Below are 26,513 nucleotides of genomic sequence, written 5' to 3' on the forward strand. Positions count from 1 at the left end.
TTTATTTCAAAATAATTGAGCCAACAATTTTATTTACCTAGCCAAAATAAAAATAAATCAATTAAGTTCCTACTTTAAAATTTAGCTCAGCCCCTAATCATTTAACAAACCATACCCAATTATTAATCCGGATGCTTACCAGGTTATCAAGCGTATCCCTTGTGTTTAAAAACTTTGTCAAGTTGTTTTGAGTTTCCGATGAATGTGATACGACTAACCCGAGCTAATTTAAAATGTTCGTAACATTCGTAACCTAGCTGCGTTCCGTCGGCTATCCACAAAGCCTACGCCAATTAGGTACGCTACAAAGCGGACCATAAGGCAACCCATAGGGCCTACCATGAACATTGAAACCCCCAAACTTGCAATGCCTATTCGACATTTGAAACCTTTAGATTTTCTAAGAATTCTCTTAAGTAAAATAAAATAAATCTTTAGTTTATGTTGCGGTTAGGTCAAAGTTATAACTTTGTACACTACACCAAAACGTTGGTAATCCCAACCTTTAAGTCGCCAAGCCAGTCCACAAAAGGTTCCGTTGCCACAGACGATCCTTGAACAAGCACGGGCCCTTGCGCAACCCCGCCCGCCCACGCCGCTACCACGACACACACGTTCAAGACAATCCCATATGTGCGACATACATTGCTTCCTTACTACCAAGCGTAACCGAATACATCGTATCGCAGCCCGCAATGTAAAATCGAGTATCGAAATAGTGTGCAATAGAGTAAAGTTACATTGGTAGACTCATAACAACGCTAGTTAAAATTATACGACGGGTCTAATTTGGGAATTTGTGTCCTAACATTTTGTTGATGTCATTCAATTCATAATTTAATTTGATTAGCGTAACTCAATTTGGTGTAGATAATGAAGAGTTTGCAAGGTTTTTGAGGCCAGGGTCAAATAACAACGTATTGTCATACGTGAATCAGGTACTTATAAGGTCTGTGCTGTCAGTCATAAAGCTTTTTCGCAGATAATGTCTTGCAAATTGAATATCTGACCAGCATATTGTAGAACTCCAAATATAAAGTATATAGATACTTATTTAAAATCGGTTTTGAACAACAGGCGTTAAATAAATACTAAATATATTGATAACTTTTGCATCTATTTTTTTTTTATTGGAAAAAGTTAAACATCACAATCAATTCACCACAATCTCACCTGATGGTAAGTGCCGATGCAGTCTAGGATGGAACATCTCGATTTAAAGAGGTCCAAGTTATAGTGGACTGGGAATAGATTTGCAGGAAGTGAATTCCACTCCTTAGCCGTTCGCATGATAAAGCTGGATGCATAGCGCTTAGTAAGTAGGAATCAGTGCCAGAGTAACGAGTAATTGCACTTAGAATGATTGAATTCCATTTGGGTTAATGTTAAGCACCAATTTATCACCGCTTAATAAAGCAGCCAATATAAATAATAATTATAAATATTATAAAAAGGTCCAACTAATAAACACGCTGCAAGAATTATTGACTCGCACTATTAGCGCCACTTGCACCAACCGACTAACCCGGGGTTAACGGGTTACCCAGTATCAAATTGTACTGGTAACCATGGTAACTTCAAGTATAACCGGTTAACCCCGGGTTAGTGGGATGGTGCAAGTAGTCCTTAGGTATTTATGTTTAGAGTTAATTTTAAAACCTTGTTTAATAAATTTTCCTAAGTTTCGAAGTTACCTGGGAAATTGTTCACCAATATTCAGTTCGCCTATACCTGGTGATAGTGCCGATTTTCGAGAATTTCCGGGAAAAATCAGTGTCAGGAATTCCCGGGAGCGTGTCCTTTAAAGTCCCAGCAGTGCATAGTATAGCACACGCCGCTGCGGCTGCGCCGCCGTGGAATGACAGATTATGAATCCCGAGACTTTTAGAGGCAAGGGGCATTCCACAAAAAGGTCTACTTTGTCACGCGTAGGTCTGGAAATTACTTTAATAACCTGCAGAACAGAAATCTGAGTTACATGTTTTTAAAGCTAAGTTATCAAACGTTACCACACCAAATATTAAGTATAATAAATCTAAGAAGCCGTTCTTAGCTTAATCAGAACTTCAGAAGTGTAAATGTAACGTCACGTCCCCTACCTACCTACCTGACACTTTTCTGGAATGGCCCTTTATTGCTACAGGTGCAAGCAACGAATACTTAAGCAATGTTTACAAAACAGACCCATCTCAGGCTTGACCCATAGCCTAAGATAATTCTTGACAATGGATGACGCACAGCGAATGCTAATCAATTTCCAATGTTATCGTAGTTTAATCAAAAACACCGTCTAGCTAACTTTGCACTGCCTTCAACAGATCAAAGTGAGGGGGTGTCATTATAAACGTCATATTTTCATAGAAATTTGACATTAATGGTGACATATCCACACTCTGTCATTGCAAATGCCAAGCAGAGTTATCTTGGTCCGACTCTATTTGCCATTCCTCCCCATCCTATATAACTTACGATATTACGTAATAACGTCACACGTGAATCACGTGATCGTAGACAATGGGACAATATATCATTATCTCCAAGTAGCGTTCTATAAATTGCAGGAATGCGTCAGCCTCCTGACTCATGTCCATGTGTCACCACGGCTTCAGAATTGTTACTGAAGGAACGGTGTGGTCACTGATGCGTGTCGCCCATTGATTATAGTTTAATAACCCACGTTTAATGGGGATGATGATATTGATGATGATCGGGCGAAGATAAGTTGGCTGGCCTCTGGTTAGGCCTCGTGCTGTACATTGTTACTTAACAATGCTAAAATATTCAGTAGGATAAAATTATAAACAGTAAATTCTAAAATAATTATGTATATGTAAATCATGCTAAGAAGTGGACAAAAGTTAGGCTGTATGGCGATTAATTGAGACATCACTGGCAACATTACGATGCAACTTTTGTACCAGTGCAAGTATGATAACTATGATAAGTCAAAGTTTGGTTTATCTTGCAGGAGCAGCGTGTATTCTGGTGCTGCTGACCGCCGCCCGCGCCGACAACTGGCGCTGGCCCGACAACGCGCGCGCAGCCTCCGTACGCATCGACACTAAAGTGCGCTTCGTCGACGATGAGAGGTCGGTATATTCAACAACTTTTCTCAATAATTCTAGAGATTGTCTTGCAAGGAATCTATATAATAATTTATGAAATGAACCGCGCCTTGACCTCTCGTAATTATTTCATAGCATCTTCATGCACTTAATTGTATGCAAAATGCGTTTTCCCCGAGATAATGTCTTCATAATGCATATTGAGTAGCCTTCATTCTGATTGCTTATCACAAGCGCCATGGATCTATATCTGAATCCCTAAAATCTTTTCTCCTATCTTTGCATTCCCTAATATTGTTTGTCATAATGAGCAGATGTCCTAACGCGCGTATTCCCTAATTTTGGTTTCCCTATTATCGAATGGGCGATTTTTTTTGTCCTAATATCTTTTTCCCTAATGACACTTTCCATATTGAGTATTTATCCTAATGTTATGTAGCATAATTATTTTTTTGCCTAATTATTGTTAGGCCTAAAAATTATATATCCTAACCATCATGTTACCTAATTTCATTTAGCCTATCGTTGCTTGACCTAACACTCGTATGCCCTAATTTTGATTTCCCTATTGCATTTCGTTTTTACAATGGTCACAGTTCTAACCTAACCTAACCCACTTTTGTGACAGCAGTTCGTTTTTGCGAGGATCACAGTTCTAACCTAACCTAACCCACTTTTGTGGCAACATTTCGTTTTTACAATGGTCGCAGTTCTAACCTAACCTAACCCACTTTTGTGGCAGCAGTTCGTTTTTGCGAGGGTCACGGTTCTAACCTAACCTAACCCACTTTTGTGGCAACAGTTCGTTACCATTCATTATGGAAAGTAATTGTTATGATAATTGATCAATAGGAAAAGTAACTGTTATGACGATTGATCATTAGGGTAATAGCCATTAGGTCAAAACAGTTAGAACATGTTATTTTATGCCAAACACTGTTAGGGATTTCGAAGAATATGGTAAAAAACATTAGGGATCTTGATAGTTATGGTACAAATGCTTAGGGCAAATGAGTCTTAGGCTAACCATTACATTATGGAAAATCGTTATGACAATTGATCGTTAGGGCATGTGCCCATTAGGACAAACCAGTTAGGGCAAGTGACTTTAGGACAAACGTTGTTAGGAATTCAGAATGACACCCAAGCGCCATACAAGGCCATCGACGAGATTGGAAAAAAAGTTATTAGTAACAAATTTCCCATTACTTTAAGAATTTGTAGGATAAAATGTCAATTTTTTCAAAATAGGCAAGCCGTTGGGGATCGCGTGCTTTATTCACATCTGTCCACAATTGCCACTAAAACATGGATTGAATCAGAGATGTTAATAGTAGGTACCCTTATACATACCTAAAGGAATTGACGTCAGATCTCGCACGCAACCAGACAATCTTCCTTGGCCAACATCCGACATGGTATTGTCCGATCCGATAATTATCGTGTCCGTTGTATCCGACGCCACAATGGCGACGGATTGGCTTGCGTCATTGTGCTCTGTACCTCAGATCGAACTTCTTAACAAGTTAGTATGCTAACATTGCTAACCTATCTTCGGATTACCAGGAATCCCAAACATTGGTAGTTCACACTCCTCTATGCGTGCAACAGTTTATTTTAATTGATCGTCTCCGTGAACGTCTCCGTTTCAACTTGGGCATAACTGCTTTCGTATGTCCGGTATGTATGTCCGACTGATCTCCTCTAGTCCTCTACAGTACGGATATAATGGTCGTTGTTATCTACGTGACAGCGGGCAAACGACAGTGTCCGTAAAAGACAGTGTCCGTCACTTTCGCGAGGTCTTAATAAATTGACGGAAATTTTATCACGTGGATAAAGATTACGCCAGTCCCATCGTACCTTAAACTAAATTACAATCATCTACGGCCTGACAGTATACTGACTAACATAATTATACACAAATAAATATATCTCCTTTGCCTCTTCGGAGATTGGTGCCGCCAAGATGCTTTGAAATGCGCCTACATCTAACCTATTAAGATTTAGTGACTTGATCAACAATTGTCTATTACCTTCGTTCCGCACGTACACATTCCACCAATACATGTTGAACATCCTCTACAACATTGCAAGCTTCGCAGTTTGGGGATGGCACTTTCTTCATCATAAAAGCGAAATTTTTCAGAGGAATGTGTCCTGAACGAAATCTTAATTAATTTCCTACCTAACCTAGCATTCATAAACCAAGGAATATGAGGAGGTTCACACTGCATAGTCCTGTACCATATACCTTTTTCTTTACAACGCTCATCAAAGTGTACTTTCCATATCCCACGTACTTTCTTATTGTATTTATGTAATTTTTCTGTAAAGTCTGGTGTAACGTAAATTTCTGATCCAACTGTGCAGGCTTCTTTGGCTAAAATGTCAACCTCCTAATTTCCACTTAATCCTATGTGTGCGGGGATCCATTGCAGTCTCAAAGACATATCAGTAGGTAAAGAGTACAATTTATCAAGCACAGTGTAAGCTATCGCTGTACCTCTATTTCCAGAGGCGCAGCGAGCTACATGTTGCAAAGCACTTTTACTATTGTTTGTACCTAAACTAGATATTATATAAAAGAGTTTATTGTCCATACTTCTTATGTTACAATTTAAGTCAAATTGTTCTTTCAAATTCTAGCTGATTATGTAATACGGGCAACCACTGGGGCTGCAACACAGTGTAAACTAACGCAGTCTCCAGGGCTCCAACTTCATATATAGCATGTATGTGTTTTTTGAACAATAAAGATTTATTTATTTATTTTTTGAACAATAAAAGATTTATTTATTTATTTACTGTCCGTAAAAATGACGATATTTTTGCATTTTAAACTAACTGCATAAGATATGGCCTCCGAGATCGCAAATAACTCCGCCGACATAATACAAATTTCTGAAATTATGTTGTACCAACTCTTGGTTTTAAACACTGGGTCAAAATATGCGGCTCCTATACTAGTTTCAGTCTTTGATGCATCTGTATCGACTTTGTGCCAATCTCCACATTTTTCATTTAGTACCAATAAAACATTGTTTCTTATATCGCTAGGATGGTATAATTTCTTTGCATATTGCACTAAATCTAAATTAGTACGAATGACATCTCTGAAACGTATATTAGAAACCCAAGTATCCAGACTGAACATTTTAAGGGGATTTGAGGTAAATATCCTTTCATGTTTTACATCAGAGTAAACAGTTGCAAGCAGTGGTGGTTTTTTCCTTAGCCAGTACTTACGTCTAGAAGATAACTCAAGTACTTCTAGAAATTCAACAGTTTTATTATTGGTCCATGTTAAACATTTAAGACAATATTTGTAAGCCAAATAAGATCTACGTATATGTAAAGCTACTATAGTTAACTCAGCCTCTATTACATGAATCGGAGTAGTTTTTATCGGAGTAGTTTATAATCAATGTTTTTTTCGACTCTCGAAAAAAACATTGATTAGGTCCGATAATAATATGGTTTTTATGTCGATTTCGTTTCTTGATGTGTCACATTTACTAGATTTAGGTACAAGTAGAGATGGCACGTTTGTCTACTATTGTGTCATGCGTTACTCTCGCGTTAACTTGTTTCAAAGTAACACGATAAAAGCGGGAAACGGGTTTGTCATGGCTTCACTTTGTTCTTTGTCAATAAATTGACAGATAAGGTCTTTGGCTACAACTTTACACATGTCATGTGAAGATAACAATAGTTTTGTTTGCAATGTCGAATGGCCTATGATCGTTTGAAAAACAACAAAGATTTTTGCTTCAATGACTTATATTTTGAAATTATATGAATAGATCATATGTATCTTGTTTTATTATGTAGTTATTGGTAGCAGTTTTTTTAGAAAAATGATGTGTTACGTATTCTACATAATAAGCATACTTGGGCAATTTTAAGTTTATTTAGTTTAGAGATAGTTTGTATTATTATTTTTAAGCTAATTTAATGTTTTGGGCAATTTGACTTGGGTAATTGTTTACCGTTGAGATACCTAGATGACCAAACGGTCATATCGCAAAGGTAAACAATTATGCAGGTTCTTTTATCGATATTAACAATCTAACAACTCTATCCAACCAACAAAGAAACAGTTTGCAACAGTTGCATTGTCTTCCTTCGGTTTCATCATTTGGCGGCGGCGTAACACTCAGGGAATTCCCAAATAACATTAGACCTTTCGCTTCCATTGATCCATGACCAGTCTATTACTACACCCTGAATATGGAGCAAAAACTATTACACATGCTTCCGCAATCCGCAAAAAATGGTGAACGCAATTTTGCCCCTGGTCGTGGGTCACACCATCGTCCACACTGCTAACTGATAGTAAACCATATTTTAAAGTTATAAGGTTCACATCAGTGTAATCATGTCAGTTAACCTCATAAGGCCCACTATACATCATTTTCTTATTTTTAATTTGAACTTTGTTGTATTGTAAATTGGGACGAATTTCATTTGTTCAGAAAGCAATATGCTACTTTATTTTGTTTTCAAAAGGTTCTAATCAATCTATGATACGTAGTGTACCTTGTCTTTGTGACGTTAAGAGTTCCTATTACTATATAAGTAGGTACCTACTTGTGATTGAAGTTGTTTTTTGCGTGTCTTGATCTCATGCCGGATTGATTTAATTTACATTCAGCGTTGCGATACTGATTGTACTCATAACGTTGTAATTATTATAATTACTACTATTACTTACTACTACTATTACTAGTCTTTGATTTGTCCGATTTGGGCGATTTCTAATGCCTTGCATAAATAATGTCTAAGGCTATATCTGCGCTTGGTACCTAACATATTACGTCTATTATAGAATCTGGCTTAAATAAATGCTTGTAGTGTGTAGTGTTATTTGGCTTCAGTTTTGGAACCTTTGTAATACATATCATTAATCGATGAATTTGACGATTAATCGATTTGGTCCATTTTAAGAAAAAAATTGTAAAATTAACATCTATTTACTGATTGATTCCAGGCGGCCGAATAAAGTACAAGCGGACGAAATCAAACCTCCAGTGGAGACCGAGGGCTTCTACAACCGTCCGGCGGCCGGGGCCGCGTCCGGCCGCTACGCCGTCCAGTCAGAACCTCACTCGCAACGACTCACAGCTCATGACCTGCAGCTGATGAAGCTCATCAGGTGGGTAACCATTACTAAAACGTTCCAGGGCAAACTGCTAAATCCAACTCAAGAGCAGACGTTTCTACGTCTAAGTAGTGTTTAGGTATTTGTAATAAGTATGGGCCTTGTTGCCTGAATCAAAATTTAAATAAATAAATCGTCAGCTGAGAATACGTTTGTGCAATATCCATTTTTGAGAAAATCGGTTTTTAATGATTCCTAAAATACCCAAAAAGATGCTATAATTGACACTAACCGGTTTTTGAAAAAAAAAAACATTTTTGAAAAATGTTGTGCCATATCCTCAATTTAAATAAATAAATAAATAAAATAAAAATAAAATTAAATAAAATAGCCTTTATTTCCCTGAAAGTAGGTACATAGTGATTAACTTATTTACGTATAAAACTAAAAAAAAACTAATTATAATACTAAAATTAAGTGGTAACTATTGGTTTGTTACGCGGGAATCATCCATTTCTGGACGAAGGCCTCCTCCATCTCATGCCAGTCGTTCCTGTTTTGGGCCAAGCGGGTCCAGTGGTTTCCAGCCACTGCCACGATGTCATCTTTCCAGCGGCGAAGAGGATGTCCGTGTTTCCGTTTGCCCTCTGCTCGTCTGGTGAACCAGTGCACAACACGTTGACTCCATCGGTTGTCGTTTAGTCTTGCGACGTGTCCGGCCCATTTCCATTTAAGTTTTGCAGTCATTTCTAGTGCGTCTATGATTTTTGTTTTAGACCTTATGTCGCTGCTCCTGATGCGGTCCTTCAGCTTGTAACCTAACATACTGCGCTCCATTGCTCTTTGGAAAGTCCTGACCTTTTTTCTACAGGATGCTGTTGGAGCCCATGTTTGACAACCGTATGTGAGAGTTGGTAGTACGTTCGAGTCCATTATTTTCTTTTTAATACGGAGCGGAAATTTGCCTTTAAATATACTTTTTAGTGACCAGTATTTCTTCCAACTTAGAGTGATTCGTCTTTTTACTTCTGTTTCGGTCCTGTCTGTAAAGCTTATGTTCTGACCTAAGTATATATATAGTCGTCTACATATTCTATGTTGTGGTTATCGACGCAGAGTGATTTTTTTATTGCATTTGTCATTGCTTTAGTTTTATCTGGGTTCATATGTAGCCCGCATTTTTTGCTCTCTATGTTAAGGCTGTTTATCATTTCTTGAAGCTCTACGTGAATTTCCGATAGTAAAATAATGTCATCTGCGAACCGTAAATTACATAAGTATTCACCATTCATATTTATGCCTTTTTTATTCCATTGGAAATTTCTAAAAATAAATTCAAGTAATGCTATAAAAAGCTTCGGTGATATCGTGTCTCCCTGTCTTACTCCTTTCCCGATATTGAACGACTCTCCTGGTTTTTCTAGTTTTACTTTTGCGTTGCATTCCGAATAGATGTTTTTCAATAATGTTATGTATTTATTATGTATTCCTTGTTTTTCTAAAGCTTCCCATAGTTTGTTATGGTTTATAGTATCAAATGCTTTAAATACCATGTAGAGCGTTTTTTTGTACTCTGTGCATTTTTCCATAACTTGCGTAACAGTGAAAAGGTGATCTATAGTAGAGTAGTTTTTCCGGAAACCGGCTTGGTCTCGTGTTTGGTTTTCGTCTATATCTTTTGTAATGCGGTTTAGTAGAGTCGTCGTAAAGAGTTTGTAGATAGTTGGTAATAAACTTATAGGCCTGTAGTTGCCGATATTTTTCGGGTCTCCTTTTTTATATAGCAAAGAAATAGTACATCTTTTCCATGGGTCAGGAATATTCTCTTGTGACAGGACTGGATTAAATAGATTAGTTAAAATTGGGTATATAGAGTCACCGAAAGCTTTTATTATGTCAGTTGTAATTCCATCTTCTCCTGGGCACTTATTTGTTTTTAATTTTAGGACGGCCGTACGAATTTCTGATTGCAAAAATGGCAGAGCTTTCTCCATATCCGCAATTCACTATAGGATAATTACACTCTGTCAACAGAAAATTATCACAAAAGTGTGACATATCCACAACTTTTGTGTCATGTCATACATTATACGTTTAACATTTACTCATCAAAACGGATATGGCAAAAATAAAAATGCTTTTATTTCATGATTACCACTGTATTCACAATATTTGTTTGGTACTATAAAATAAATAGTAAACATATATGCCTAAATGATATACACGGTGTGGCCTGTAACACGAGCAAAGAATTAAAACATAGATTGTCACTCCTCAAACGGTGACACTTTTATTCAACAACTTTTAAAAATTATGAAGTATTTAGACTCCCTATTTTTCATACAAAATAAATATTATCTTCAATGGACGCCATCGCCACGCCATATTATTGTGATTGACGTTGCTTGTCACGCCTTAAACATAACAAAATTTGCAATACATTGCGTCTTAGAATAAACTTTAAAGTGTGATAAAAATCAAACCACAAGTTATTTTTGAAAGTCGCTGAACAAATGTTGGTCAGTATGAGGAGTGCAGCCTACAGTTAAATTTTTTGCTCATGTTACAGGCCACACCCGGTATACGTTCAATATTTCCTAAATGTAAAACTTTCCGAAAAATATTTTTTTCTGCTTATTTTCGCTCTCCTGCAAACCATGTAAGTGGCGTATGGCACAAACGTATTCTCACCCGACGAAATGTTGTTTGCAGGCCTCAACAGTACTCGGACGGCACTCTGGACTCGTTGCAGTATTGCAAGTGCGTCACTTCTTTGACGGCCTCCTGCCACTCGCGCGGCAATTCTGAGGTTGGTATTTGTCTATACCTACCGAATAATATAATCATATATTTAGTATTTTGAGTTAGCTTCTGTGTGTTGATTAAAAATATTGACCTATTATATTCTTCTTATTCTTCTTCTTCTTCTTCCTGCCCTTAATCCCAACTTCATTTGGGGTCGGGCCTTCTTGTGCGTTTGCGCCAGGCCGGTCTGTCCTGGGTTGTCAACAATGGGATATTCTGAGTTTTTAGGTCCCTTTCGACAGTGTACCACCAAGTGGCGGGCGGTCTACCTCTGCCTCTTGATCGCTGCGTGCTAATGTTCATATTAAATATCAAAAAAATGCACTGTTTTTTTTTAATTGCAATTTTTGTCAAGGGCCTTTATCCACTCCAATCCAAGTCTAATGGTACTTTCTTTATGCACCACAGCATAATTAAATTATATCTTTAATCCTCTGCATGTAAGGATTACAGGTTTTAACTCATATTAAACTCGGTTTATGTTCCCTTTCAGAGAGCGTGTCCATCCGGCCAAAATCTATGTTGCTACAAAAGGCCGAACAGAAATCCGCATAACACTGACTCAGGTTAGTGCATTCAGTAAGAATAAAATATGTAATTCGTTCAATATCACTCATCATCACATTTAGATTTACTTATTTATTTTACCTTCGTAGCTATATGAATCCATGAACGATTAAAAATACCTACGCATTGCGATCGGATAGAATTATGCCAAAGGTCTAAATAGTAATAAGCATTAATTACTTTCCAGGGATTTTTAGCGAATTAGAAGATGAACGTCCCATGCTGCTTCCAAGTCACGAGAGCATAGCAGGCCCCTTTGGGAGCCCTGACGAGGATATCATAGGGGCCCTGAAGCCAAGTGTCAACGGGTACCAGAACGGAGGAGAATACCGGGGCTTGCTTTTTGGACCTGGAGGACCCACTGGACATATAGGACCAGGGCGCCGCGAAAATAGGATCTTAGTGGGACCATCTGGCCCTACTGGGCACATAGGACCCGGATCGAACAAACAAGTCTTAGTGGGGCCGGAAGGATCCACTGGCATTATTGGTCCTAATGGCGGTGGTAGATATCACGATGGAAATAACCAACGCAATCCTGGACTTTTAGTCGGACCTGAGGGCCCTACTGGTGTTATTGGCCCAAATAATCGCAATAATAGATACCACCAGAACCAAAGTCCTGGCGTTTTAGTTGGTCCTGATGGACCTTCCGGTGTAATTGGTCCAAATTACGGTGACAATAGGATTACTCTTGGGCCAAAACAACGGAATCCTGGAGTTTTGGTCACCGATGTCATCGACCACGAGAACAGAATAGCTGCAAATAAACGTTACCCAGAAGTTCTAGTCGGCCCCGATGGACCCACAGGTGTGGTTGGCCCAGGTTATCGAGATGACAGAGACTTCACCGCACCAGGCTTTAATCAGCACCCCGGTGTATTGGTCGGCCCGGAAGGCCCGACCGGCCACATAGGCGTTCCTCAAGTACTCGTCGGTCCCGGCGGACCTACAGGCGGCATCGGGCCGAATCACAAGCAAGGTGCGTCTCATGGTGCCGAAAGCGCCCAAGTTTTAGTAGGTCCGGGCGGCCCTACGGGCATCATAGGGCCGGGCGGCAGGCGGGGGCGGTGGCAAACGGGGCCCGGGATTCTCACAGGTCCTGGAGGCCCTACAGGTATTATAGGCCCCGGGCAGCGGCTGCTGGTCGGTCCCGGGGGGCCTACTGGCGTCATAGGCCCTCGTGGAGGCCGCGGCTACGGCGGCTACGGTGGGTACGGCTTCTAGTATCTGTGATAAGCTAAGTGACTAATAACACTAATCATGTGCGTGAGTGTTGTATAAATATCAGTGTAGCTAACGAGCCATAATGCTAGTGACGACGCCGGACGCTTGCCATACGCTTGTTAAATAAAGCTTAGTTTTAAATTAAGGAATTCATTATTGCAGGGTGTCCGAAAAGGAAGGTTAATCGACAGAGAAAGAAACAGAAGTGGGTATATGATGAATAAACGGATGTAAAAACTTGTGTTGCTTTTCATTTTGTTGTAATCAAGGACTTAACTCAAGGCGAAATGTTCTAATAATTTTTTGGAGCCGCGAAATATTGACCTTAGATGACACACTAATTTTGCATCTCCTCCTGCAGAATGATTATCTTGAAAGTACCTAATTCAGAAGCTGCATTTCCAGCTACTTTCAACAGAATCTCTCTTCCAAGACAAGTTCATCGTAACGTCATCCAAGGTCAGTTCGCGCCTTACGTAAAATTAATTAATGTAGTCGCCATAAAATATTTCGGCCTCACTAAAATCCAAACAAAGCCTCTATTTTCAAGAACTTAAAGTGTATTACTTTGAAGAAATTAAATTGTATGTTCAGATATTTTTCAACTCCTTGGCCGCTCCAATATATCTGATGGACTTCTGTTAATATTCTTGGTCGTAATATTCGCGTGTAGACGTGTCGTAAATCCGTCGAATGCTTTCAGAAATAAAACGAGTTTGTTTGAGGATAAAGTTTTGATAGATGGCGTTGCTGGCGCGGCGCCAGCGCGGCCAGCGTCAACCAAAAAAATATTTTTATTCAAAAAAATGTTTACTATCATTACGTCGGTGTTTGATGCTAATTTGACAGTGTGTATTCATTAATTTTAAGCAAAGCACATTATTCATATTCTTTTTCGTTTATTTTTAAAACAACTACCGGTAAATACATATGTACTTAAAATTTAGTCAATTAGGTATTAAAATTTAGGATGGGTAAATAATGGTACTTATAACTATTCGTAAGCGTCAACCTAAGGCTACCTACTCAAGGTCTTCAGCCCTTCGTGTTTCCCTATAATACAATCTGGAGTAGATCCTGTGGATTTCCAAACTATGACCCACGGAAAGAGCCAAATTCCAACATTTCAACCATAAAATCTGGTCAGCGAAAAGACCGCTTTCGCTCGGGTCAATAAATGAGATCACTGACCGATGGTGGTGATGACGATGATGGAGTAGAACAGCGCGCCCGTGAACGTCCACTGGATGTGGGTGGTGCTCTCGCTGCCGTCCCAGCCTCTCACTTTCATCTCCAAAAGCAACGCGTTTTCAAAGTCCTATGGATGAATAGAAATGTTATAATGCCTGTATTGCTTACCATTATTTCTTCCAGTAAACAGGACAGGATCTCAAGGATAATTTATTCTTCATAGAGTTGGTTTGCTTACAATCTAGCTTTTTATTAACGGTTCATACAGTCCTATTTTGCTCTTGATATATGTTTTATACTGTCAGGCGATATTTTTTCTCTAAGGCAGTAAGGCCAGCAAGTTTGACGATTTCACGGTAGAGAATACCTTGAGCATGTCGACCACATCAGCCGTCCAGTTGGACTCGTTGAAGTAGGTGGCGTTCTTCGTCATTCCCCAGATGCTGTCCGTGGTGTTACGACGGAGACGAGAGATGTTCATCTTCACCTGTCAAAAAATTAAGCAAGTAGATTAGTCACTGAGACAAAATTTTAGCTTTATGAGATTTATGACAAGCCGATTTTCCACGACCATATTTATTTATAATTTTATACTGTGTTTAGTATCTTTAGTATCTCACATTTGTTTAATCTAAAACTATGCTTATTTATTCATTGTTACACAACACCAAACTTACAATAAAAAGTAACCTAAAATTAAAACTACCTACAAAAGTAAAACTAAACCTAAAAAAGAAAAAATAAAACAACCTAAAAATCTATGTCTAAAGAGGGCCCCTGGCGCATAGTGCCAAGGATACTGGCAGCATTTCCTCGCTGAATCGTAACGCTTATTCGTTGAGCGAGGAAGCTGCCAGCTCTTTTCTCCCCAGTGACCTCAACCAGCCGTTTGGACAAATTTATGAACAGACTCTGAGCTCCCGGGCCCCACGGACCGAGGGTCTCGACACTATGCTAACTCATTTCGGAATTTCGCGATTAATACCTACTGGCCGCCGATACATCAAAAAGTAGTACAAACTGACGGACCATCACAGTTCAGTGTCATCACGTATTATATAAATTAAACTACTTCCATATTTAAAACAAAATTCCATGTTCCTAAAAAACCTCAAGTGTATTGTGCAATATACATAGAATCAGGGAGCCAGCAGTCAGAGACCTCTGCACGTCGGCAACGTACGCCAAAACGGTACTTAAGCAAAATTATTTTAATAAAGGGTTAGCTCTCCGATTCTTACAAATACAGTTCACAGGCTTAGAGTTATATACATTCCACGACTCTTCTCTTTCCGCACAGACTCTACATGCTTATTGCTTAGGTACTCACTTATCGGATTTGAGTCTACAGTATATACATTTCAGCTGGTCCAACCTCATAAAATTATTAGTGTTAACTTGACACTTATATTTTCTAAAAAATAGGGTCAAATAAAGTAGAAAATAGCGCCTTACACGAAGCTACCAGCAAATTCAATGATCAATCGCACCATTATGAGCTCGATTAAAATATTCTTATCTTCTGTTAGATAAGAACGATCGATTAAGTATTATTTTCTGAAACACCAACCAACTTTTTATTAAAGGTAGATCAAAAGGCGTCGAAATTAATAAACTAGAATAGTTAATATAAATAGCATATCGTCGGTCTATCAGCTCTTGGTGAGAGAAACTTGCGCCGACGCGAGCTGTCGACACCTGCGTACGAGATCCAGATCGCAGCGAGTGAATACGTTATTAGAGCAATTACATGTGTGAGAGATGTGGGAATGGCTGATGTATTTACATTCTGTGAAAAAGGTAATCAATTACTTACAGACGTTATGTATTTATGACAGTAGGTATGCATCCACACTGGATGTTCGTTGTCGTGCTAAAGTTTTGGTAACGCCTGTTGGCCCAAACATTAATTACCACAAAATATCTGGGAAAGCATGATTATCATACGAAAGAAAAGAAAATGCGTATTAATATCGGCTTTAGGAAGTAAAATAATGATGATAATGTGTTAATTGAGGGACAAGGGGGAAATTTAAAACATCAAAAGCACACAAAAGCACAAAAGGGCACAAATAATTCTTTAAGGCTTCGTGCAACAATAGAAAACCGCAAAAGTCTACAAAGTCATCTAGGCGATCTAAAACGAATTTGCGAACGGCTTAACGAAAAATTAAAACTCGAAAAGCGAGAAAATAAAACTGTCTAGCTAATTTAGCTAACTAAATGAAATGTAGTGTAGTATGAGTACCTCCCTCTCGTGTGCGGCTTCCAGCTTCTCGAATGTGACAGCCCCCAATATGCAGTACGCCACCACGAGGCTGATCATCACGAAGTGAGAGAACACCACGGAGCACAGCCGCCACGTGTAGTACAGCACCTGTGATGATGATGGGGAAGCTATTAGTTTAACTATGATTTATTTTTTAGCGTGGGGACTATAGCCCAAGTCCTCCCGCGCATGAGAGGAGGCCTGTGCCAACAGTGGGACGTATATAGGCTGAAATTATTATTATTTATATTATTTTTCATAGGTACATTTTATGGTAATTTGGATTCCTATTGTCAAAGGTAAAACAATTGAGTTCCATTTATTATGACTCATGCTAAACCGGGCCGTGCCCGGGGCGTGCCAGGGCCGAGGCATCCGACATGTCATTTTCTATGACGGCTGATCGGTGATCACGTGGTGCTTTCTATAGAAAACGAAGCTCCGGAAGCTCCGGCCCGGCCACGGCCCGGTCTAACGTGAGTCATCCTTTACAGTCCATTCCCATATTTTTGCTTACCTTAGCACATTTGCTGGGCGGCGGCGCGAGGACCTCGCGGTCAGCGCGTGGCACCACATCGCGTCGCGACATCTCACACACCACACACAACACACCACTACACACACAACCCCATCACCACGTATCCCACCACAATGGTCACTAAATAACTGACATTAGGCACTTAACTCCAGAAAACTATGGAGTAAAACGCAACTGACAGTACGAGTCTTTTCCATTTATGAAAACAACTGGCTCTAACTTTATGTCAAAATAAAAGCACAAGGGATTGGTAACACCACTGTCTTCAGGCACTTAATGGTACGTGATTTTGTAAACATACCTCAGGATAAAGTAAAACACCTGACATGATTTTTGAAAAACAAAAGACTATCTCCCTATCTCTAACAGCGCATTCCAAATTAGACTTCTAAATAACTGGACTTCAGATTTAACTGAAATCACAAATTTTAGGAGCGCGCGCGCAGCGCCTACTAATACCAGCGCTATACTGAAAACTAAAATACACAAACCGCTGCACACAGATCATATCCCAACGTACTAAGATCTATTTTAACTCGGCAATAATTTAGTAATAATCCAACTAATAAAACACGATCTACATATTTCTTTCATATCCGAATAGACATGTTATGATATATTTGGCACAAATATTTACTCTGTTGAAATATTAGGGCGGCGCGAATCCATTTTGAACTGCATTTACGATCAAACGACAATACTAATGTCAAAACGTCGTATGTGCCTTAACATTTGATACATGGTTCTGCCCTTTGGAGAGGAGAAGGTGTATTTGGGTCGCACGCAGAATATGGGAAATATCGTGAGCTTAGAATAGTTTGTGGTATAACGCGTTCTCTGTAAACAGTATGATGCGTTATGTCGTTTATCGCTGTGGATATACATCCGTCACATTTCGACGTGTTTTATCTACTAATAATAGTATGTATAACGACGTAACTTCTTTAAAAGTAAGTATGTGTGGAAACAGTTCCCATAATGCTGCCGTGTCACGCCAAACTCCGTTAACTCGAGTTACATGAGTTACGGATAACCAGTCTAAATCGTCTTAAAAACCATTAAATATATATCTTCTAAAAGAAAATTTTTAACATGTAGATTAGAAAAAAATTAAAAAATACGATGAACCGTCAACGATAACAGCATTTGAATCTTTAACACTTCAAACGTAATTATCTCGAAACTCAACTTTTAAAGTTACATGAGATGCGCGTGACACGGCATAATGCTTACAGCCCTCAGGCTCACAGGAGCATTTTAGGTAGGTAGGTACAGGAATTAGTAACAATTATATACCCTTGTGTTTAAAAATATGTGACACTAGATTCTGATAGATTTTGTCAGGTATGTATATTATGGTACATCGTTAAGAAACAGTACATATGGCGCTACTTTACTGCCCTAGTGCGGTAACTATAGCACTATACGTGCGTATGGTGAAAATTTAAAGGGCCATATGTAGGCACCTACTGTAAAACGTTATACAATACACGTGCGAAAAGGTAATTCGCAACTCGTGTCGATTTAAAACACTCCCTTTGGTCGTGTTTTAATTTATCGCCACTCGTTGCGAATTTCCTACTTCTCAAACTTTGATCATAATGTAGGTACTAATTGCAATGGGCTGTTCCTGAAATAATTTCGATTAAGTTATAGGTGTTCAAATAATCTTCTTGTCTCACTATTCACCCTATTTCATATTTACCGAAGTATTGCTAGGTACTAATACATCTGAAGTACGTCCATAGTTACTTTTAAGGAATTTGATTTCTGTGCCATTCGTAAATTCGTACCTTCAGCCCATTTAAATGCCACATTCTCCCTCGCATTAAAGAAGGGTCGGCTGTTATTTTAAATGTTAAACTGTAAGTGTTAGTTTAAATTGTAATGGCGACTTAGTATATGTTTTGACAGTTGCGGCTAATGTTGGCAATGTTGGCATTAGTCGCGTCTTGTCAGATTACAATAAAATTAATGACTTGTTTCCGTCGAAATCCAATGAATAACGAAAAATACTGTACATCTACCGAAAGTTCTTATATCCTTGTATTAAAGACATTAAAGTGTATTATCGGTTGTTTCAAATCATGCAGCCTCAATATTTTCAGCTCACTTAGGCGACATAAATCATATGTTAAGACGGTTTTCACAGTGGCGCCAGTGAGATAGTGGCGTCAGTGGCGTCTCCTCTGTATAATTGTCAAAGTCGTCCCACAAGATCTGACTGGCGTTATAGACCGGGAGATAGTGACACATTTTACTGGGTCATTTGTACCAGTATGGCGGTTCGTCAGGGGTCTAAGTGCGTAATGAAGGAAAGAAAAATGATGGTCATAGCGCTGGTACCGGCGGCCCAATCGCGTGGGCGTTAGTCGAACGTGTCGGATAAAATACGAGTATCGAACGATTTGTTCCACAAAAATCCTCGTATTTTCCGATAGTCCATAAAAAAGAAGTAGGCGGTAGCGTAATGCCATACTTCTCCGGTGTGACTTACAGCCCGCCATACTGAGGCGGACACATTAATTAAAAAAAAACAATTCTATCATTTGTGCCAAGCTAATTTTTGCACAGGTGATCATCGTCGAGCAGCCATTCATGGACATCACCATGCCATACTTTTCGGATGGTTCCAAATGGCCACCATACCGCCGCAAGGGAGTTAAATTTTTTTTTTTGCTAAACGATTTGTACCATCTTGAAATTTTTTTTTCAACACTTTCTGTGTGATCATAAATGGAAATCTCATGATGCCATACCCGTAGGAGGTGGCAAATGTGTACAATTTTTTTTTTTTATTTCAAGTATGGTGCCCCTTTTTCCCCCTTTTAGAAGTATGGCAAATATAATAATGGTCACATTGCATCATATAATTTCCAAAAATCCAAATGCCATACTGGTACAAATCGTCAAAAAAAAAATTTTTTTTTATGTCTTGGCTTAAGTCTCACAGTCGTCCGCCCCGTAGTTATAATCTGGAATAATTTTTTTTATGTATAATTGTATCCAAACAAACAGAATATGATGATGCCATGCTGTAAAAAAATATTTTACGTATTGTATAGTCGTATTTTTGAAACGTGTCGATTAAATAAGTTTTTCAAGTATGGCAGCACTTTTTCCCCCTACTATAAGTATGGCAATTATAATAACGGTCACATTTTATCAAATACTTTCCAAAAATTTAAATGCAATACTGGTACAAATCGTTTAGCAAAAAAAAAAAATAACTCCCTTGCGGCGGTATGGCGGCCATTTGGAACCGTTCGAAGAGTATGGCATGGTGATGTCCATGAATGGCTGCTCGACGATGATCACCTGTGCAAAAATTAGCTTGGCACAAATGGTTGAATTGTTTTTTTTAAATTAATGTGTTCGCCTCAGTATGGCGGGCTGTAAGTCACACCGGAGAAGTATGGCATTACGCTACTGCCTACTTTTTTTTTATGGACTATCGGAAAATACGAGGATTTTTGTGGAACAAATCGTTCGACACTCGTATTTTATCCGACACGTTCGACTAACGCCCGCGCGATTGGGCCGCCGGTACCAGCGCTATGACCATCATTTTTCTTTCCTTCATTACGGACTTAGACCCCTGACAAACCGCCATACTGGTACAAATGACCCAGTAAAATGTGTCACTATCTCCCGGTCTATTAGTAGAGCTACTATCCATACAAAGAGTGCCACTTTTTCCTACATCACGCTTACGCAGTCCCGAATCTCATTTGTAATACAGGTGTACAAATTAATTTTAATTTTAATAACGTTTCATTGAGGAGCAAACTACAGTCAACAATAAAGCGTGTTTTAATTTTTTTTGGGTGGGTTTGAAATGAAATAGAAGATTGTAACATAAAGTGTATGTACACAGCAGTTAAATCAACTTTTGTCTTAAATTATTATATAACTAATGGATAACATAACTTTGTACGCAAGTCATACTTAAAATATAGAGTAGGGTGGCATTTCACTTAGCTGGACATCAGAGAACTCTATAAAAATGGATATTGTATAGAAAAGAGAGAAAATTCGAGCTTATTATCTATATGTCTAAAGTGTCTTAAACTATGAATATGGTCGTTAATTATTTCGTGAAAGCGAAGCGAAGTGTCACCCTTAATTATATCACAATAAATTACGTCACAACGATACTTAACAAACAACCTAAGACCTGTTATGTAGTCTGTTGTAACTTGCAATATTATCTTACACAGTGAATTGGGCAAAATATCACACGATCTTATTCATATAGCTGTAAAAGAGTATTAGATATACGTAAAGAAGAAGTATAAAGTAAGTATATTTATTTAACATATCTTCCTTTTATGTAGATATAGCTAATATCTGACATAAAAACATTTTAATGGTTACACAATTTTTTTTAGGTTCACCTGTAAAAATAGTTGTAAATCTGGGAAAAAATTTAATGCTAAAATACCTAAAACCTAAACTAAAACAAAAGTATAAACTCTTAGCATAATTATCTTGTGCGCTTCGCGGTGCAAGATATTATTGAAGGTAACTGTACCTGTGTACCTACGTCAGAGATGTAAAATTATTACATAATTAGAGTCATTTTATCCTTCATAAGTTATTTTACTTACCTACCTCTAACTCTCTCGTTAATTGTATTAATCGGTAGTACAACTGTGGTCTAAAATAAATACATTACTGACATATACATATAAATTGTAAAATTTATAAGCACATTTTTAACATCACTGAATCGTTTGGAATGTTTTATCAACATCACTTCTTGGCAGCTTTTTTATGCCTGCTTTTCATCTATGGTTTTCGATGAGGTGACTCAGTTGGCTCTGAGTCTAGCACGGGAATATTCACTGAACAGAAAGATTGTTTTTAAGTTCCGCATGATTCAGCTAGCAGGCTTTAATCTCTGTCTCAGGCTTCTTGTTGTTGGTTGGCGACTTCAGCCTCTTGTATGGTGTCGGATAACCTACGTAGTGTTGAGGGTTTGTGGTGAGCGTGTGAAGGCTCTAGCGGGCCTTCATCTCCAAGTTCTCAGGCTTGTTTGGTTGGTTATCAAGTTCAACATCTTGTATGGTGTCTTGGTAACTGTGTGTTGGTCTCCGGCGTTAGTAAGAGCTGTTCTGAAGAGTGAAGGCGCTAGCAGGCTTTCATCTCTAAGTTTTCAGGCTTCTTATGTTGGTTGGCAAGTTCTTCAGCCTCTTGAATGGTGTCAGGTAACCGAGTGTTGAGTGTTTCTGGCGTAGTCAGCATGAGAGCGCCTGCCACTAGTGCTGTGCTGCCGAACAGGACCGATGGAAGCCACTCTACGTAGATTGCCTGGAAAGTGATTTAAAACTAATTAACAAGGGTGTTGCATACAAATCCCCGATCCGCAATGGGCTAACCTAGCAGAGCCAAACCACTGAATATATGTTTAATAAGAGGAGGCCTGTGCCAGACGGTGGGACATAGGGATGTACCTAATCTGGTAAAGTCTGGTAACATCATTTTCGAATAAAATCCATAAATTTTCTCTGGTATATGCTTATATCAAAAGTTATATCTTGAAGAGAAAATTTCATGCTTCAACCAAATCACTTCCGCTTATTCCCAAGAAGCGTTCGCACGATTGTATTTAGTTAGAATCAAAATGAAGTAGGTATGCTAAATTGAATTCTTACCAGTAGAGGCATTTGTGGAGCCACGATAGAGCCAAGTCTGCCGACCATAGAGCAGAATCCCAGCAAACTGTGGCGCGCGTGTGTGGGAAATAGCTCTGATGTGTACATATATACGCCGCTGAAGGCTTGCGTGATGGCGATTTTGCCCACTAGGTACAGCAGTGTCGCTAGCCATGACATCGCTGGAATACAAAACAATATGATCATAATATGTATTCTTGTAAATTGACATGTACTTTAACAATTTATAATGTAATGCTATATTATGAAAATAAATCTAATCTAATCAGATTGTTCGATCTGTTATTCAATATTGCAAAATGTATTACTTATAAAATAAATTTAATGTAATACAGTAAAGATAAAGAGATATCAGATTGTTTATTGTCAGATGTTTAAGAAATCAGAAGAACATACGTACTACGTAGAAAACTTCCAAGTATTTGGGAAATTATGATGTAAACTTTTGTACAGTGTTCACTATCCTCTGTGGGTTTTAGAACCAGAAAGCTAGACTTCATTGGAAGATGGACCTAATAAGGAACCATCGAATCCCCAAGTGCTTATTGGTAATAGAAAATGTTGATGTAAAATGAGGGTTTAACATTATTTGTAAAACACTACCCTCAATTGCAACTTAGTTTTCATCTTTGCAATACTTTCACCATGTCAATTACATGTATTAGGCTCAGGTAAAGTAAAACCATCAGAACTTACCAGGAGGCACAAAAGCGATAGCAACGCAAGAAATCCCGCAAACAATATACGCGATGAGCAGCGTCCGCTTGCGCCCAATCCGGTCCAGCACCAGCGCGTTGGTGACCACCGCGATCACCTCCACGGACACCACCAGCATGTAGTTGGTGTACTTGTCGCCCGCCAGCGACACCGAGTTGATGGCTAGCCCGTAAAACACGAACGTGCAAGTGATCCACCACCACGAGCAGATCGCTAGGCGCCGCATGATGATTGGAGATCTGAACACTTGCATCCATAATCCTACTTCTTTTTCCTTTTTTTCCACAGGCTCTTTAGATTCTTGAAGTTGTTTAATCGTGTCTTCCGAAAGAGTTATGTCGTTCATCTTCGCTGCTTTAGTTATGATTTCTAAAGCATCTTCCTTACGTCCTTTAGAGAGTAGCCATCTAATGCTTTCTGGGAGGAAGTATATATAAAGAAGGAAGAGGAGGGACGGTGGGTAGACAACGAGGATGAAGGTGCGCCAGTACTGGAAGGCCTTGGCGAGGAGCGCGAAGCTCAGGCCGCCGATGACGAGCATGATGCCGAGGAAGGCTGTAGTTAAGACTCGCTTCTCTTGGCCGAGGAGCTCGATCGCTGAAATGACAGTATAGTGAATGAAAGCCAGATAATAAAGACTTCAAGCTTTAGAAGCGCTTCAATGCACAACAGAAATCGTGTATGTAATTGTTAATACTACCGACTATCGAACATGCAACACACAAAAACGCAAGATATGGTAAATCGTCTTAATTAAAGTCTTGTTACTTTCATAAACATTTGCGATTTTCGAAGACACCCATTTTTAGGACTTAGGTATTCATTGATGTCACTTATGAAAATCACTATGCATGGACTTACTCATAATGAAGGCAGCAGGGAAAGCGCTAGCACCAGCTACCGTCTCCAGGAACTCCACAATGACGTACATCTCGTAGGAGATGGAGAATGCCTTTAGAGAGCCAATGGCCCCCACGAGCACGCATGACAGGGTCAGTGCTGTTTTACGGCCCCAACTGGAAACAGAAAAACGCATATATATATAGACGACCGACCGGTCGACCGCTCTGGCCTAGTGGGTAGCACCCTGCCTGTGAAGCCGATGGTCCTGGGTTCGAATCCCAGTAAGGGCAGTTCTTTATTTGTGTGATGGACACAGCTATTTGTTCCTGAGTTATGGTTGTTTTCTATGTATTTAAGTATTTATATTAGAAATTTTTCTTTTCTCGACTTTGAAAGTCGGTATTTTATCGATCAGTATTTATATATATTATATTATATTATATTAGAATTTTTTCTTTTCTCGACTTTGAAAGTCGGTATTTTATCGATGTCCCGCCCTGAGACACTCAGGGAAGAGGAGCATCGGTTTCCCCAATATATATTGTATTTCCTAGTACTTTAGATAAAATAGTAGTTGTATGGATGGCTGCTTGCTTTAGTAAAATGTGTATGTTTATTTGTGCATCTAATTTGTCTATATATCTGTGTATGTTTTTGGCTACAATACCGGTGGCTCCTATAACTATCGGGATAACTGTGGCAGGCATTCTCCATAATCTAGTTACTTCTGTTCTTAGTAGGTGATATTTACTTAGTTTTTCAACCTCTTTTGGCCCTATGTTGTAGTCTGATGGAACAGTAATGTCTATTAAGTATATGTGCTTTTGTATTTTATCTATGTATATAATATCTGGTCTATTGTGAGCTACTGTTACGTCTGTTTGAACCGGCATCTCCCACATTAGTTTTGCAGTATCGTTTTCTATTACCTGTGGTTGCGTTAAAGTTTCCTTCCACCAAAGGCTATTGACATTGAATTTGTGCTTTCTCGCTAGTGACCAGTGTACATATTGAACAATGTTGTTGTGTCGTCTGGTATAGTAAGTGCCAGCCAGCCTCTCGCATCCTGAAACTATATGTTGAACGGTTTCATCTTTTGAGAGACAAAGCCGGCACCTACCATCCACATCTTTTTTAAGTATGTCTCTCTCTATTTGATTAGTAATTACAGCTTGATCTTGAATGGCAAATATGGATGCTTCTAGTGTAGGAGATATCGGTTGTCTCTTGAGCCATCTGAATGAGTACTCGGTGTCTATGTTTGTCTTTTCTAGCACTGATTTAAGGAATTGGCCGTGAAGAGGCTTGCTCTTCCATATATTAATATTCTTCTTCACTACAGCTGATTTGATTTCTTCATCGGTCCAGTACCCATCTGCTGCAATTGCCAGTTCTGTACAGAATTCTAATGCATCCTTTTCGATTGAGTATTTGTCCCGGTTTTTATCATGTGTTACTATTGCCTTTATTAAGTGGTCACTTTCATTTCGTAGATATTGTTTGTATTTAATTATTTGTGTTTTGTATACATATTCTATATTCATTAATCCTCTACCTCCTTTATCTATTGGTAAGTAAAGTCTATTAACATCTGCTTTCTGTTGCTGAGCTTTATTCATGGCTAATAATTTTCTAGTTTTTGTATCTATTACTTTTAAATCTTTTAATTTGTAGTTGATTATACCAAAGGAGTATAACAGAACGGGAACTGCATAAGTGTTAATAGATTTAATGAGGTTTCGTGAATTGAGGTGAGTGTTAGCTAGGAGCTTCACTCTCTTAAAATATGTTTTCTGTATCTGCTGTCTAAGTTCACTGTGATCAATTTTTCCTGATTCACAGATGCCCAAATACTTGTAACTTTCTGTAACGTCTAAATACTGAAATTCTTCACCGCTAAGTAATATGTGTCCCTCTCCTTCAGTTTTACTCCTTCTGCCTGCAGTTAAGTGTAATATGTTACATTTATTTAGTCCAAAACTCATACCTATATCGTTTGTAAAAATTTCTGTACTATCCAGTAATATTTTCAAATTATTTTTATTGTTTGCATAAACTTTTAGGTCGTCCATATACAGTAAATGGTTGATGTGTATGCTTTCTTTTAATAAGTATCCTTTTGATTGATACTTATTTAAGATCTGTGAGAGAGGGTTTATCGCTAAGCAAAACAGTAAAGGTGATAGAGAATCTCCCTGAAATATTCCACGTCGAATGTAGATAGGATCTGTAGTGACTGCGCCGTTCGCGCCATAAGCTGTCATGGTAACATTCCAAGTAGGCATGACTATCTCGAGAAAGCCTCTGATAGACCTCGGACACTTGTAAAGGTCTACAATTTTTAAGAGCCATTCGTGTGAGATACTATGAAAAGCTTTCCGATAATCAACCCACCCCATACTCAAGTTTTTTTGACACTTATGCGCGTCTTCGAGTATGGCCTTGTTTACCATGAGATGGTCTTTGCAGCCCCTGGCACGTCGACGGCAGCCTCGTTGTTCCGGAGCTA

At 38.8% G+C, this 26,513-nt stretch overlaps 3 protein-coding genes across 4 annotated transcripts in view; 1 reads left to right on the forward strand and 2 right to left on the reverse strand.

Moving 5' to 3' along the window:
- LOC134794435 (uncharacterized) overlaps positions 1 to 16,879 on the reverse strand; it is a 44,253-nt gene extending 27,374 nt beyond the window's left edge. Inside the window, exons 1-4 of the mRNA XM_063766248.1 lie at positions 16,746 to 16,879; positions 16,208 to 16,336; positions 14,327 to 14,446; positions 13,960 to 14,086 (exon numbers count right to left, since the gene is read on the reverse strand). Coding sequence (XP_063622318.1) covers positions 13,960 to 14,086; positions 14,327 to 14,446; positions 16,208 to 16,336; positions 16,746 to 16,817 — 448 coding nt within the window. The 5' untranslated portion in view covers positions 16,818 to 16,879. The remainder of the gene's footprint in view (positions 1 to 13,959; positions 14,087 to 14,326; positions 14,447 to 16,207; positions 16,337 to 16,745) is intronic.
- On the forward strand, positions 1,569 to 13,004 carry LOC134794538 (collagen alpha-2(I) chain-like). Its single transcript, XM_063766348.1, has 6 exons — positions 1,569 to 1,581; positions 2,969 to 3,089; positions 8,059 to 8,223; positions 10,882 to 10,978; positions 11,468 to 11,540; positions 11,729 to 13,004. Exons 1-6 carry the CDS (start codon positions 1,569 to 1,571, stop codon positions 12,766 to 12,768), a joined length of 1,509 nt encoding a protein of 502 aa, XP_063622418.1. The 3' UTR covers positions 12,769 to 13,004.
- A 3,738-nt stretch (positions 16,880 to 20,617) lies between the features above and the next one.
- The window catches only part of LOC134794443 (organic cation/carnitine transporter 2-like), a 33,807-nt gene continuing 27,911 nt past the window's right edge, over positions 20,618 to 26,513 (reverse strand). For both annotated transcript variants that reach the window (XM_063766257.1, XM_063766256.1), the window contains 4 exons: positions 24,023 to 24,177; positions 23,141 to 23,758; positions 22,424 to 22,605; positions 20,618 to 22,079 (listed from right to left, as the gene is read on the reverse strand). In XM_063766257.1, coding sequence (XP_063622327.1) covers positions 21,900 to 22,079; positions 22,424 to 22,605; positions 23,141 to 23,758; positions 24,023 to 24,177 — 1,135 coding nt within the window. In that variant the 3' untranslated portion in view covers positions 20,618 to 21,899. The remainder of the gene's footprint in view (positions 22,080 to 22,423; positions 22,606 to 23,140; positions 23,759 to 24,022; positions 24,178 to 26,513) is intronic.

Source organism: Cydia splendana, chromosome 10 (genome assembly GCF_910591565.1).
Source record: "Cydia splendana chromosome 10, ilCydSple1.2, whole genome shotgun sequence".
Classification (NCBI taxonomy): Eukaryota; Metazoa; Arthropoda; class Insecta; order Lepidoptera; family Tortricidae; genus Cydia; species Cydia splendana.

Excerpts from the sequence above, each read along its gene's own strand:
- LOC134794538 (XM_063766348.1), top strand. Across the intron at positions 10,979-11,467 it reads ACTCGCGCGGCAATTCTGAG|AGAGCGTGTCCATCCGGCCA; the intron begins GTTGGTATTTGT and ends GTTCCCTTTCAG. Across the intron at positions 11,541-11,728 it reads TCCGCATAACACTGACTCAG|GGATTTTTAGCGAATTAGAA; the intron begins GTTAGTGCATTC and ends ATTACTTTCCAG.